The 13,820-nt window shown below is 45.0% G+C and overlaps 1 protein-coding gene across 1 annotated transcript in view; it reads left to right on the top strand.

The window, feature by feature from the left end:
• LOC129858310 (protein spire homolog 1-like) overlaps nt 1-13,820 on the top strand; it is a 123,206-nt gene that overhangs the window by 45,627 nt on the left and 63,759 nt on the right. Inside the window, exons 5-6 of the mRNA XM_055927456.1 lie at nt 243-317; nt 8,610-8,774. Coding sequence (XP_055783431.1) covers nt 243-317; nt 8,610-8,774 — 240 coding nt within the window. The remainder of the gene's footprint in view (nt 1-242; nt 318-8,609; nt 8,775-13,820) is intronic.

Raw genomic sequence — 13,820 nt, 5'->3', positions numbered from 1 at the left:
GTTTGACATAACGTGTGTTAGAGAGGCCCCTTGACTCAGCTGCCCAGTCTGATCAACAGCTCTACCAGTAGAAGTGTTCAACTGATCAATTAGCTAGAATGATCCCATATTCTGCAGACCTGCTCAGAATATTAGCATCTCAACCAGGAATGGCAAAAGCTCTGTCCTTGGTCTTCTAGTGCATAACAACACCTCAGAATATCTCCCACAGTGTGTTTAAAATCTCTCTCTTCCTCGTGTAGAACCTGCGTCGGATGGAGGGAGACACTAGAGAGGAACCAGGCAGAGATCTCAACGAGCTCCAGAACGCTGACTGGGTAAGAGGAACTAACTAGCAGGTGTAAAAAGAAGCCGGAGCGCAATCCACACATCTGTTTTTCAGAGGAAACGAAAGTTAGGTTGAAGTTACTGTATCCCTGAACCAGGAAACATTATATTTCTGAGGACACCGCGTAGAGTGGACCACAATCCTCTCTCATATCTCTTAACACAGTACACTACATGGCCAAAAGTATGTGGACACTCCTTCAAATTGGTGGATTCGGCTATTTCAGCCAAGCCCGTTGCTGACAGGTGTTTAAAATCGAGCACACAGCCATGCAATCTCCAGAGACAAACATTGGCAGTAGAATGGCCTGTACTGAAGAGCTCAGTGACTTTCAACGTGGCACCGTCATAGGATGCCACCTTTCCAGCATTGTCAGTTTGTTACATTTCTGTCCTGCTAGATCTGCTCCGGTCAACTGTAAGTGCTGTTGTTGTGAAGTGGAAACCTCTAGGACCAACAACGGCTCAGCCGCCAAGTGGTAGGCCATAGAAGCTCACAGAACGGGACCGCAGAGTCGTAGGCCACACAAGCTCACAGAATGGGGTCGCCAAGTGCTGAAGCGCATAGTGCGTAAAAATTGTCTTTCCTCGGTTGCAACACTCACTACCGAGTTCCAAACTGCCTCTGGAAGCAACGTCAGCACAATAACTGTTCGTCTGGAGCTTCATGAAATGGGTTTCCATGGCCGAGCAGACGCACACAAGCCTAAGATCACCATGCACAATGCCAAGTGTTGGCTGGAGTGGTGTAAAGCTCGTCGCCATTGGACTCTGGAGCAGTGGAAACGCCTTCTATCGTGTGATGAATCACACTTCACCATCTGGCAGTCCGACGGACGAATCTGGGTTTGGCGGATGCCAGGAGAACGCTACCTGCCCCAATGCATAGTGCCAACTGAGGAGTTTGGTGGAGGAGGAATAATGGTCTGGGGCTGTTTTTCATGGTTCGGGCCCCTTAGTTCCAGTGAAGGGAAATCTAAACGCTACAGCATACAATGACATTCTAGATGATTCTGTGCTTCCAACATTGTGGCAACAGTTTGGGGAAGGACATATCCTGTTTCAGCATGACAATGCCCCTGTGCACAAAGCGAGGTCCATACAGAAATGGTTTGTCGAGATCGCCCAACATCAGTGCCCGACCTCACTAATGCTCGTGTGGCTGAATGGAAGCAACTCCCTGCAGCAATGTTCCAACATCTAGTGGAAAGCCTTCCCAGAAGAGTGGAGGCTGTTATAGCAGCAATGTTCCAACATCTAGTGGAAAACCTTCCCAGAAGAGTGGAGGCTGTTACAGCAGCAATGTTCCAACATCTAGTGGAAAGCCTTCCCAGAAGAGTGGAGGCTGTTATAGCAGCAATGTTCCAACATCTAGTGGAAAGCCTTCCCAGAAGAGTGGAGGCTGTTATAGCAACAATGTTCCAACATCTAGTGGAAAGCCTTCCCAGAAGAGTGGAGGCTGTTATAGCAGCAATGTTCCAACATCTAGTGGAAAGCCTTCCCAGAAGAGTGGAGGCTGTTATAGCAGCAATGTTCCAACATCTAGTGGAAAGCCTTCCCAGAAGAGTGGAGGCTGTTATAGCAGCAATGTTCCAACATCTAGTGGAAAGCCTTCCCAGAAGAGTGGAGGCTGTTATAGCAGCAATGTTCCAACATCTAGTGGAAAGCCTTCCCAGAAGAGTGGAGGCTGTTATAGCAGCAATGTTCCAACATCTAGTGGAAAGCCTTCCCAGAAGAGTGGAGGCTGTTATAGCAGCAATGTTCCAACATCTAGTGGAAAGCCTTCCCAGAAGAGTGGAGGCTGTTATAGCAGCAATGTTCCAACATCTAGTGGAAAGCCTTCCCAGAAGAGTGGAGGCTGTTATAGCAGCAATGTTCCAACATCTAGTGGAAAGCCTTCCCAGAAGAGTGGAGGCTGTTATAGCAGCAATGTTCCAACATCTAGTGGAAAGCCTTCCCAGAAGAGTGGAGGCTGTTATAGCAGCAATGTTCCAACATCTAGTGGAAAGCCTTCCCAGAAGAGTGGAGGCTGTTATAGCAGCAATGTTCCATCATCTAGTGGAAAGCCTTCCCAGAAGAGTGGAGGCTGTTATAGCAGCAATGTTCCAACATCTAGTGGAAAGCCTTCCCAGAAGAGTGGAGGCTGTTATAGCAACAATGTTCCAACATCTAGTGGAAAGCCTTCCCAGAAGAGTGGAGGCTGTTATAGCAGCAAAGGGGGGACCAACTCCATATTAATGCCCATGATTTTGGAATGAGATGTTGGGCAAGCAGGTGTCCACATACTTTTGGTCATTTTGGTCATGAGTGTTTATTCACACTCATTCAAGTCCAACACTGTGTACATCCTCACACCACCCCACCGTTGTAGGCGATAAGTGGTAGAACAGTAATAAGGCTTTACCTGAGCTGCGGTTCAGATCTTGAGGGGTGCTGATGCTTTTGACTCCTCCTGTAGGAGGGAACATATCCTTCAATATGGCATCATCAACAACACAGTGTTCCTCCCTAATCATCAGTCTGTTGTCATGACGTTGCCCTGTTGGTGAGCTTTATGACCCCCATAAATACCTTTCCCCCCTTTTGGCCATGTCCACATACTTTTGGCCATGTAGTTTATGTCTGATAGTGTAAATCTATTCACACTGTATAATGACTTCTACACCTTCTAAAACCCTCTCAATCTTCACACTATAATCCGAGGGTCGTAAACAAGTGTAGACTAAGAGTGAAATACTCCTCTACGGGCCCTTCCCAGCAATGTGGAGTGAAGTGTTCTCCTACGGGCCCTTCCCAACAATGCAGAGTGAAATACTCCTCTACGGGCCCTTCCCAACAATGCAGAGTGAAATACTCCTCTACGGGCCCTTCCCAACAATGCAGAGTGAAATGTTCTCCTACGGGCCCTTCCCAACAATGTGGAGTGAAGTGTTCTCCTACGGGCCCTTCCCAGCAATGCAGAGTGAAATACTCTCCTACGGGCCCTTCCCAGCAATGCAGAGTGAAATACTCCTCTACGGGCCCTTCCCAACAATGCAGAGTGAAATGTTTTCCTACGGGCCCTTCCCAGCAATGCGGAGTGAAATACCATGTAGAGATAATAGTTAAACAGTGATCATAAATACACTATGTACAGGAGGAATCATTATTGTGACCGCCCTGAATTTTTCTGAACCGTCTCAGTCCTTCTCCTTCCAATAGGGCGCTTCCCCTTTAATTCCCTATTAAATAGTGCTTCTCCTTCCAATAGGGTGCTTCCCCTTTAATTCCCTAATAAATAGTCCTTCTCCTTCCAATAGGGCGCTTCCCCTTTAATTCCCAATTAAATAGTTCTTCTCCTTCCAATAGGGCGCTTCTCCTTTAATTCCCAATTAAATAGTGCTTCTCCTTCCAATAGGGCGCTTCCCCTTTAATTCCCTATTAAATAGTTCTTCTCCTTCCAATAGGGCGCTTCCCCTTTAATTCCCAATTAAATAGTGCTTCTCCTTCCAATAGGGCGCTTCCCCTTTAATTCCCAATTAAATAGTGCTTCTCCTTCCAATAGGGCGCTTCCCCTTTAATTCCCTATTAAATAGTTCTTCTCCTTCCAATAGGGCGCTTCCCCTTTAATTCCCAATTAAATAGTGCTTCTCCTTCCAATAGGGCGCTTCCCCTTTAATTCCCAATTAAATAGTGCTTCTCCTTCCAATAGGGCGCTTCCCCTTTAATTCCCAATTAAATAGTGCTTCTCCTTCCAATAGGGCGCTTCCCCTTTAATTCATAATTAAATAGTGCTTCTCCTTCCAATAGGGCGCTACCCCTTTAATTCCCAATTAAATAGTGCTTCTTTTGTAAAATTGTGTAATGTGATTTTGGACTGTTTAATGAAGGAAACTCCAATTCCCTTTTGAGTTGAACTAAATCAGAGGACAGCCCATGAGCACAGTTATGGTCGGCATCCTGGGGCAGGCCCTTTTCTGCCCTTCTGAACTCGGGTTTTCTATCACCAGACCATGTTTCTCTCAATCACGAGAGGACAAAGGTTGCAGACCAGCTTACCTCGATAACGAGAGGGCCAAGGTTTGAGACCAGACTGATGAATATTTTAACCATCCCACGTGGTTAAACTCTTTGACTATCGATACCGACAGAATAAGAATGAGTCTTTGATATTAATTACTAGTCTGCAGCGAGGAATTCGGTATCATTGAACGCGAAGAACGACAGCCGCCGAAACACCTATTCTATAACGACACGAATGAATGTCACTCTGAACAATCCACTCTAACCACGACAGAGAGAGAGAGAGAGAGAGAGAGAGAACGGAAACTCTCCAACAGAAACTAACTTTTCAGCAAAGATCCCGACGACACACTGAGCGTAAATATATATATTGATTGCAATTGTTACCCGAATGAGTGAGCGTTCATGTGCAAAGGATTAGCGTTTCAATGGTTATAATTATCAACTCTGTAGTGACGTCTCCCGGGTGGCGCAGTGCTCTAGGGCACTGCATCGCAGTGCTAGCTGCACCACCAGAGTCTCTGGGTTCGTGCCCAGGCTCAGGCTCTGTCGCAGCCGGCCGCAACCGGGAGGTCCGTGGGGCGACGCACAATTGGCATAGCGTCGTAGGGGTTAGGGAGGGATTGGCCGGTAGGGATATCCTTGTCTCAGTATGTAATTTTTTTTAAATAAAATGTATGCACTAAGTCGCTCTGGATAAGAGCGTCTGCTAAATGACTAAAATGTAAATGTCAAAAGATTCTCATCTGACCCCCACTCCCCCTTTTGTCTAACAAGCCGCCATGCCGGTTTAGCCCACTAGGGCACATTCTCCTATCATTTCTTGTAACCATATTTACTTTGTTTGTTTGTTTATGCATTTCTGTGAATTAGTTAGTTAATAAATAAATGATTTAAGACACTTGATGTATGGATGACTCATAGTGAAGGCTGGGTTCGTGCAGATAACCAATAATTTACTATGTTTGGAATGAGACTAACGCAGGGTAAAGAAGAATTCATTAATCAGAAGACTAATTGATCAGATATAAAATATCTGAAAAGTTATTAGGAAAATTATAACTTTGTAATCTGAATATTTTGCTTGGTGCCCCGACTTCCTAGTTAATTACAGTTAGATGATTAATCAGTTTAATCACGTAATAATAATTAGAGTTATTTGATAAATAAGTCTTCAGTTTAATGATGGCAAAGACACGACAAAAGTTTGGACACACCTACTCATTCAAGGGCTTTTTAATATTTTCTACATTGTAGAATAATAGTGAAGACATCAAAACTATGAAATGACTTATATGGAATCATGTAGTAACCAAAAAAGTGTTAAACAAATCAAAATATATTTTATATTTGAGATTCTTCAAAGTAGCCACCCTTTGCCTTGATGACAGCTTTGCACACTCTTGGCATTCTCTCAACCAGCTTCTTGAGGAATGCTTTTCCAACCGTATTGAAGGAGTTCCCACATATGCTGAGCACTTGTTGACTGCTTTTCCTTCACTCTGCGGTCCATCTCATCCCAAACCATCTCAATTGGGTTGAGGTCAGGGGATTGTGGAGGCCAGGTCATCTGATGCAGCACTCCATCCCTCTCCTTCTTGGTCAAATAGCCCTTACACAGCCTGGAGGTGTGTTGGGTCATTGTCCTGTTGAAAAACAAATGATAGTCCCACTAAGCACAAACCAGATGGGATGGCGTATCGCTGCAGAATGCTGTGGTAGCCATGCTGGTTAAATGTGCCTTGAATTCTATATAAATCACAGACAGGGTCACCAGCAAAGCACCATCACACCTCCTCCTCCATGCTTCACGGTGGGAACCACACATGCGGAGATCATCCGTTCCGCCACACCACATCTCACAAAGACATGGCGGTTGGAACCAAACATCTCAAATTTGGACTCATCAAACCAAAGGACAGATTTCCACTGGTCTAATGTCCATTGCTCATGTTTCTTGGCCCAAGCAAATCTCTTCTTATTATTGGTGTGGTTTCTTTGCAGCAATTCGACCATGAAGGCCTGATTCACATAGTCTCATGAAGCTGGTTGAGAGAATGCCAAGAGTGTGCCAAGCTGTCATCAAGGCAAAGGGTGGCTACTTTGACGAATCTCAAATATAAAATATATTTAGATTTGTTTAACACTTTCTTTGGTTACAACATGATTCCATATGTGTTATTTCATAGTGTTGATGTCTTCACTAGTAAATAGTAAAAACAAAGAAAACACTTTGGACGAGGTAGATGTTCTACAACTTTTGACAGGAAGTTAATTTAAATAAATGGTATGTTTCCTGATCTTTTGTTTAATCTCTCAGATATAGGACAGACACTTCAGAATAAACTTCCCATTGACTATCTGTTGTCCCATGTGGTGAATCTGTTATTCAATGCATTTCTACTGGCTAATAGCAGTAATGCCAAATTCAATGTTTCATCCAATAATTGTTTAAATATTTTTCTTTATAGCTTAAGGGGTCCTAGGACAGACACTTTAACCTTGTTTCTGGTGATTTGTTATTTTCTGCCATTTATGAACGTGTTATTCAATGTGTTGCTGTGGTCTATAGCAGTACAAGCATATCTATGCTTGTTGTGTACCTAAAGGGGTCCTAAAATTCCAAATCAAATAGCTAAATGATCCATAGTATGACCATCTGAAAACAATTCCATATGTTAGTTTAGAAACGATGTGAGTCCAATGTCTTGGACTCTGAAGAATTAATATAAATTCTACATGTATTATTATCCCCTGGCTTAGACTCTAGAGCAGGGGTGTCAAACTCATTTCGCATCGTGGGCCACATACGGCCTAGGGAGATGTCAAGTGGGCCGGACCATTAAAATTATACCATACTCTGCTATAAATAACCAAAATATCATGTCTTTCCTTTGTTTTGGTGTAAAGAAGCACAAGAACATTAGGAAAATATTGAAATTTAATGAACTATCCTTTTACAAAACATTTCATGAAACACCTCATATTTCCTTAGACAAATGTGCAATTTACTTTTATCATTCACAAATATGCATTGCAACTGATCCCACTGATTGTACAAAGGCACAAAACTTTAATTGGTACTGAAAAATATAGTAATGCACTTTAAGATTAAATGAGACTTTTAAAGAAAGGAATTTTTAAACCACTTACACATACGCATATAAAATCTAAATGTAATCCCTGCGTACACCTTACAAACTAAGGAGAGTGATTTTACTGGCATACAGAGTACTGGGCAGGAACAGGGTTGGAGAGTCCATGGCATACAGAGTACTGGGTAGGAACAGGGTTGGAGAGCCCATGGCATACAGCGTACTGGGTAGGAACAGGGTTGGAGAGCCCATGGCGTACAGAGTACTGGGTAGCTGCAGGAACAGGGTTGGAGAGACCATGGCATACAGAGTACTGGGTAGCTGCAGGAACAGGGTTGGAGAGCCCATGGCATACAGAGTACTGGGTAGCTGCAGGAGCAGGGTTGGAGAGCCCATGGCATACAGAGTACTGGGTAGGAACAGGGTTGGAGAGACCATGGCATACAGAGTACTGGGCAGGAACAGGGTTGGAGAGACCATGGCATACAGAGTACTGGGTAGCTGCAGGAACAGGGTTGGAGAGACCATGGCATACAGAGTACTGGGTAGCAGCAGGAACAGGGTTGGAGAGCCCATGGCATATAGAGTACTGGGTAGCTGCAGGAACAGGGTTGGAGAGACCATGGCATACAGAGTACTGGGTAGCAGCAGGAACAGGGTTGGAGAGCCCATGGCATACAGAGTACTGGGTAGCTGCAGGAACAGGGTTGGAGAGACCATGGCATACAGAGTACTGGGCAGGAACAGGGTTGGAGAGACCATGGCATACAGAGTACTGGGTAGCTGCAGGAACAGGGTAGGAGAGCCCATGGCATACAGAGTACTGGGTAGGAACAGGGTAGGAGAGACCATGGCATACAGAGTACTGGGCAGGAACAGGGTAGGAGAGACCATGGCATACAGAGTACTGGGTAGGAACAGGGTTGGAGAGACCATGGCATACAGCGTACTGGGTAGCTGCAGGAACAGGGTTGGAGAGACTAGGGTTAGGGTTAGGGTTAGGGGTTAGGGGTTGGGGGTTGGGGTTAGGGGTTATGGTTAGATAAGTGTTAAATACGTGTTCTTATTCATTTCTCAGATGCTCCTCTACAAAACCCAAGTAGCCGATAATACTGGACCGTTATGCATGACAATAACCGTCTGACAAAACGTCAGGACCGCCCTAACCCTGCTATTGTCCCTCAGGCGAAGTTCTGGATGCAGGTGATGGGTGACCTGCGTAACGGGGTCAAGCTGAAGAAGGTCCAGGAGAGACAGTACAGCCCTCTACCTATAGAGTTCCAGCTCACGCCTTACGAGATGCTGATGGATGACATCCGCTTCAAACGATACAAACTACGGAACGTCATGGTGAGGGAGTTAAACATGAAGAATATTATCTTGAGGAAGGGGTAGATGTTCATGTTTTAGGTCAGGGATGGGCGACTCCAGATCTCTGGGGCCTGATTGGTGTCATACTAACATGTCTGACTTCAATAATCAACTAATCATGATCTTCAGTTTAGAATGCAATAAGTTTAATCAGCTGTTTGTTAGGGATGGGGGGGAAAGCGGTGGTTGGCCGTCCTTGTTTTACGTCGTGGTGACGGAGGGCCCAGTGAGGATGGGGGGAAAGCGGTGGTTGGCCATCGTGGTGACGGAGGGCCCAGTGAGGATGGGGGAAAGCGGTGGTTGGCCATCGTGGTGACGGAGGGCCCAGTGAGGATGGGGGGAAAGCGGTGGTTGGCCGTCCTTGTTTTAAGTCGTGGTGACGGAGGGCCCAGTGAGGATGGGGGAAAGCGGTGGTTGGCCATCCTTGTTTTACGTCGTGGTGACGGAGGGCCCAGTGAGGATGGGGGAAAGCGGTGGTTGGCCATCGTGGTGACGGAGGGCCCAGTGAGGATGGGTGATGCTGAACTCCAATAGCATCTGATGTTATTCACTAGGAAGCAAACTGGGAGGGACCTGCATGAATCTGTCCAAGAAAAACACAATTTTTTTTTTGCAAGAGGTTTTACTATGGTGTGCACTAATGAATACACCCCTGATATATCTGAGATACCTCAGTCTGCAGTGTCGATTTCTTATTAAAATTGTTATTCTTTTACCACTTTTTCTTCCCAATTTCATGATATCCAATTGTAGTTTCAACAGTGAAAAGGCAACTCCGGGATGCTGGCCTTCTAGGCAGAGATCCTCTGTCCAGTGTCTGTGTTCTTTTACCCATCTTAATCTTTTCTTTTTATTGGCCAGTCTGAGATATGGCTTTTTCTTTGCAACTCTGCCTAGAAGGCCAGCATCCCGGAGTCGCCTCTTCACTGTTGATGTTGAGACTGGTGTTTTGCGGGTACTATTTAATGAAGCTGCCAGTTGAGGACTTGTGAGGCGTCTGTTTTTCAAACTAGACACTGATGTACTTGTCCTCTTGCTCAGTTGTGCACCGGGGCCACCCACTCCTTTTTCTATTCTGGTTAGAGCCAGTTTGCACTGTTCAGTGAAGGGAGTAGTACACAGCGTTGTACGAGATCTTCAGTTTCTTGGCAATTTCTCGCATGGAATAGCCTTCATTTCTCAGAACAAGAATAGACTGACGAGTTTCAGAAGAAAGTCTTTGTTTCTGGCCATTTTGAGCCTGTAATCGAACCCACAAATGCTGATGCTCCAGATACTCAACTAAAGAAGGCCAGTTTTATTGCTTTTTTAATCAGGACAACAGTTTTCAGCTGTGCTAACATCATTACAAAAGGGTTTTCTAATGATCAATTAGCCTTTTTAAAATTATAAACTTGGATTAGCTAACACAACGTGCCATTGGAACAAAGGAGTGATGGTTGCTGATAATGGGCCTCTGTACGCCTATGTAGATATTCCATGTAGATATTCCATGTTTCCAACTACAATAGTAATTTACCACATTAACAATGTCTGCACTGTATTTCTGATCAATTTGATGTTATTTGAATGGATAAAAAAAGTGACCCCAAGCTTTTGAACGGTAGTGTATGTACTCACTACCTGTGTGTGTGTGTGTGTGTGTATGTACTCACTACCTGTGTGTGTGTGTGTATGTACTCACTACCTGTGTGTGTGTGTGTGTGTGTATGTACTCACTACCTGTGTGTGTGTGTGTATGTACTCACTACCTGTGTGTGTGTGTGTATGTACTCACTACCTGTGTGTGTGTGTGTATGTACTCACTACCTGTGTGTGTGTGTGTATGTACTCACTACCTGTGTGTGTGTGTGTATGTACTCACTACCTGTGTGTGTGTGTGTACTCACTACCTGTGTGTGTGTGTGTATGTACTCACTACCTGTGTGTGTGTGTGTATGTACTCACTACCTCTCCTGTTCCTGTGTGTGTGTGTGTGTGTGTGTACTCACTACCTGTGTGTGTGTGTGTACTCACTACCTGTGTGTGTGTACTCACTACCTGTGTGTGTGTACTCACTACCTGTGTGTGTGTACTCACTACCTGTGTGTGTGTACTCACTACCTGTGTGTGTGTACTCACTACCTCTGTGTGTGTGTATGTACTCACTACCTGTGTGTGTGTGTACTCACTACCTGTGTGTGTGTGTGTGTGTACTCACTACCTCTCCTGTTCCTGTGTGTGTGTGTGTGTGTACTCACTACCTGTGTGTGTGTATGTACTCACTACCTGTGTGTGTGTGTGTATGTACTCACTACCTCTCCTGTTCCTGTGTGTGTGTGTATGTACTCACTACCTGTGTGTGTGTGTGTATGTACTCACTACCTGTGTGTGTGTATGTACTCACTACCTGTGTGTGTGTATGTACTCACTACCTGTGTGTGTGTGTATATGTACTCACTACCTGTCTGTGTGTATGCACTCACTACCTGTGTGTGTGTGTGTGTGTGTGTGTGTGTGTGTGTGTGTGTGTGTGTGTGTGTGTACTCACTACCTGTCTGTGTGTATGTACTCACTACCTGTGTGTGTGTATGTACTCACTACCTGTGTGTGTGTGTGTGTGTACTCACTACCTGTGTGTGTGTGTGTACTCACTACCTGTGTGTGTGTGTATGTACTCACTACCTGTGTGTGTGTGTGTGTATGTACTCACTACCTGTGTGTGTGTGTGTGTATGTACTCACTACCTGTGTGTGTGTGTGTGTGTATGTACTCACTACCTGTGTGTGTGTGTGTGTGTATGTACTCACTACCTGTGTGTGTGTGTGTGTATGTACTCACTACCTGTGTGTGTGTGTGTGTATGTACTCACTACCTGTGTGTGTGTGTGTATATGTACTCACTACCTGTGTGTGTGTGTGTGTGTGTATGTACTCACTACCTGTGTGTGTGTGTATGTACTCACTACCTGTGTGTGTGTGTGTATGTACTCACTACCTGTGTGTGTGTGTGTGTGTATGTACTCACTACCTGTGTGTGTGTGTGTGTGTACTCACTACCTGTGTGTGTGTGTGTGTATGTACTCACTACCTGTGTGTGTGTGTGTGTGTGTGTGTGTGTGTGTGTGTGTACTCACTACCTGTGTGTGTGTGTATGTACTCACTACCTGTGTGTGTATGTACTCACTACCTGTGTGTGTGTGTATGTACTCACTACCTGTGTGTGTGTGTGTGTGTATGTACTCACTACCTGTGTGTGTGTGTATGTACTCACTACCTGTGTGTGTGTGTGTGTGTGTGTACTCACTACCTGTGTGTGTGTGTGTACTCACTAACTTGGATTAGCTAACACAACGTGCCATTGGAACAAAGGAGTGATGGTTGCTGATAATGGGCCTCTGTACGCCTATGTAGATATTCCATGTAGATATTCCATGTTTCCAACTACAATAGTAATTTACCACATTAACAATGTCTGCACTGTATTTCTGATCAATTTGATGTTATTTGAATGGACAAAAAAAGTGACCCCAAGCTTTTGAACGGTAGTGTATGTACTCACTACCTGTGTGTGTGTGTGTATGTACTCACTACCTGTGTGTGTGTGTGTATGTACTCACTACCTGTGTGTGTGTGTGTATGTACTCACTACCTGTGTGTGTGTGTGTATGTACTCACTACCTGTGTGTGTGTGTATGTACTCACTACCTGTGTGTGTGTGTATGTACTCACTACCTGTGTGTGTGTGTGTATGTACTCACTACCTCTCCTGTTCCTGTGTGTGTGTGTGTGTACTCACTACCTGTGTGTGTGTGTGTGTGTACTCACTACCTGTGTGTGTGTGTGTGTGTGTGTACTCACTACCTGTGTGTGTGTGTGTGTGTGTGTACTCACTACCTGTGTGTGTGTACTCACTACCTGTGTGTGTGTACTCACTACCTGTGTGTGTGTACTCACTACCTGTGTGTGTGTGTATGTACTCACTACCTGTGTGTGTGTGTGTGTGTGTGTGTGTGTGTGTATGTACTCACTACCTGTGTGTGTATGTACTCACTACCTGTGTGTGTGTGTGTGTATGTACTCACTACCTGTGTGTGTGTGTGTATGTACTCACTACCTGTGTGTGTGTGTGTGTGTGTGTGTGTGTGTGTACTCACTACCTGTGTGTGTGTGTATGTACTCACTACCTGTGTGTGTGTGTATGTACTCACTACCTGTGTGTGTGTGTATGTACTCACTACCTGTGTGTGTGTGTGTGTGTACTCACTACCTGTGTGTGTGTGTATGTACTCACTACCTGTGTGTGTGTGTGTGTGTATGTACTCACTACATGTGTGTGTGTGTGTGTGTGTATGTACTCACTACCTGTGTGTGTGTGTGTATGTACTCACTACCTGTGTGTGTGTGTGTGTGTGTGTGTGTGTGTGTGTACTCACTACCTGTGTGTATGTACTCACTACCTGTGTGTGTGTGTATGTACTCACTACCTGTGTGTGTGTGTGTATGTACTCACTACCTGTGTGTGTGTGTGTATGTACTCACTACCTGTGTGTGTGTGTATGTACTCACTACCTGTGTGTGTGTGTATGTACTCACTACCTGTGTGTGTGTGTGTATGTACTCACTACCTCTCCTGTTCCTGTGTGTGTGTGTGTGTACTCACTACCTGTGTGTGTGTGTGTGTGTACTCACTACCTGTGTGTGTGTGTGTGTGTGTGTACTCACTACCTGTGTGTGTGTGTGTGTGTGTGTACTCACTACCTGTGTGTGTGTACTCACTACCTGTGTGTGTGTACTCACTACCTGTGTGTGTGTACTCACTACCTGTGTGTGTGTGTATGTACTCACTACCTGTGTGTGTGTGTGTGTGTGTGTGTGTGTATGTACTCACTACCTGTGTGTGTATGTACTCACTACCTGTGTGTGTGTGTGTGTATGTACTCACTACCTGTGTGTGTGTGTGTATGTACTCACTACCTGTGTGTGTGTGTGTGTGTGTGTGTGTGTGTGTACTCACTACCTGTGTGTGTGTGTATGTACTCACTAC

Source organism: Salvelinus fontinalis, chromosome 6 (assembly GCF_029448725.1).
Source record: "Salvelinus fontinalis isolate EN_2023a chromosome 6, ASM2944872v1, whole genome shotgun sequence".
Classification (NCBI taxonomy): Eukaryota; Metazoa; Chordata; class Actinopteri; order Salmoniformes; family Salmonidae; genus Salvelinus; species Salvelinus fontinalis.
The sequence above is the reverse complement of the archived record's forward strand: the minus strand, read 5'-3'. Positions and strand labels throughout refer to the sequence as shown.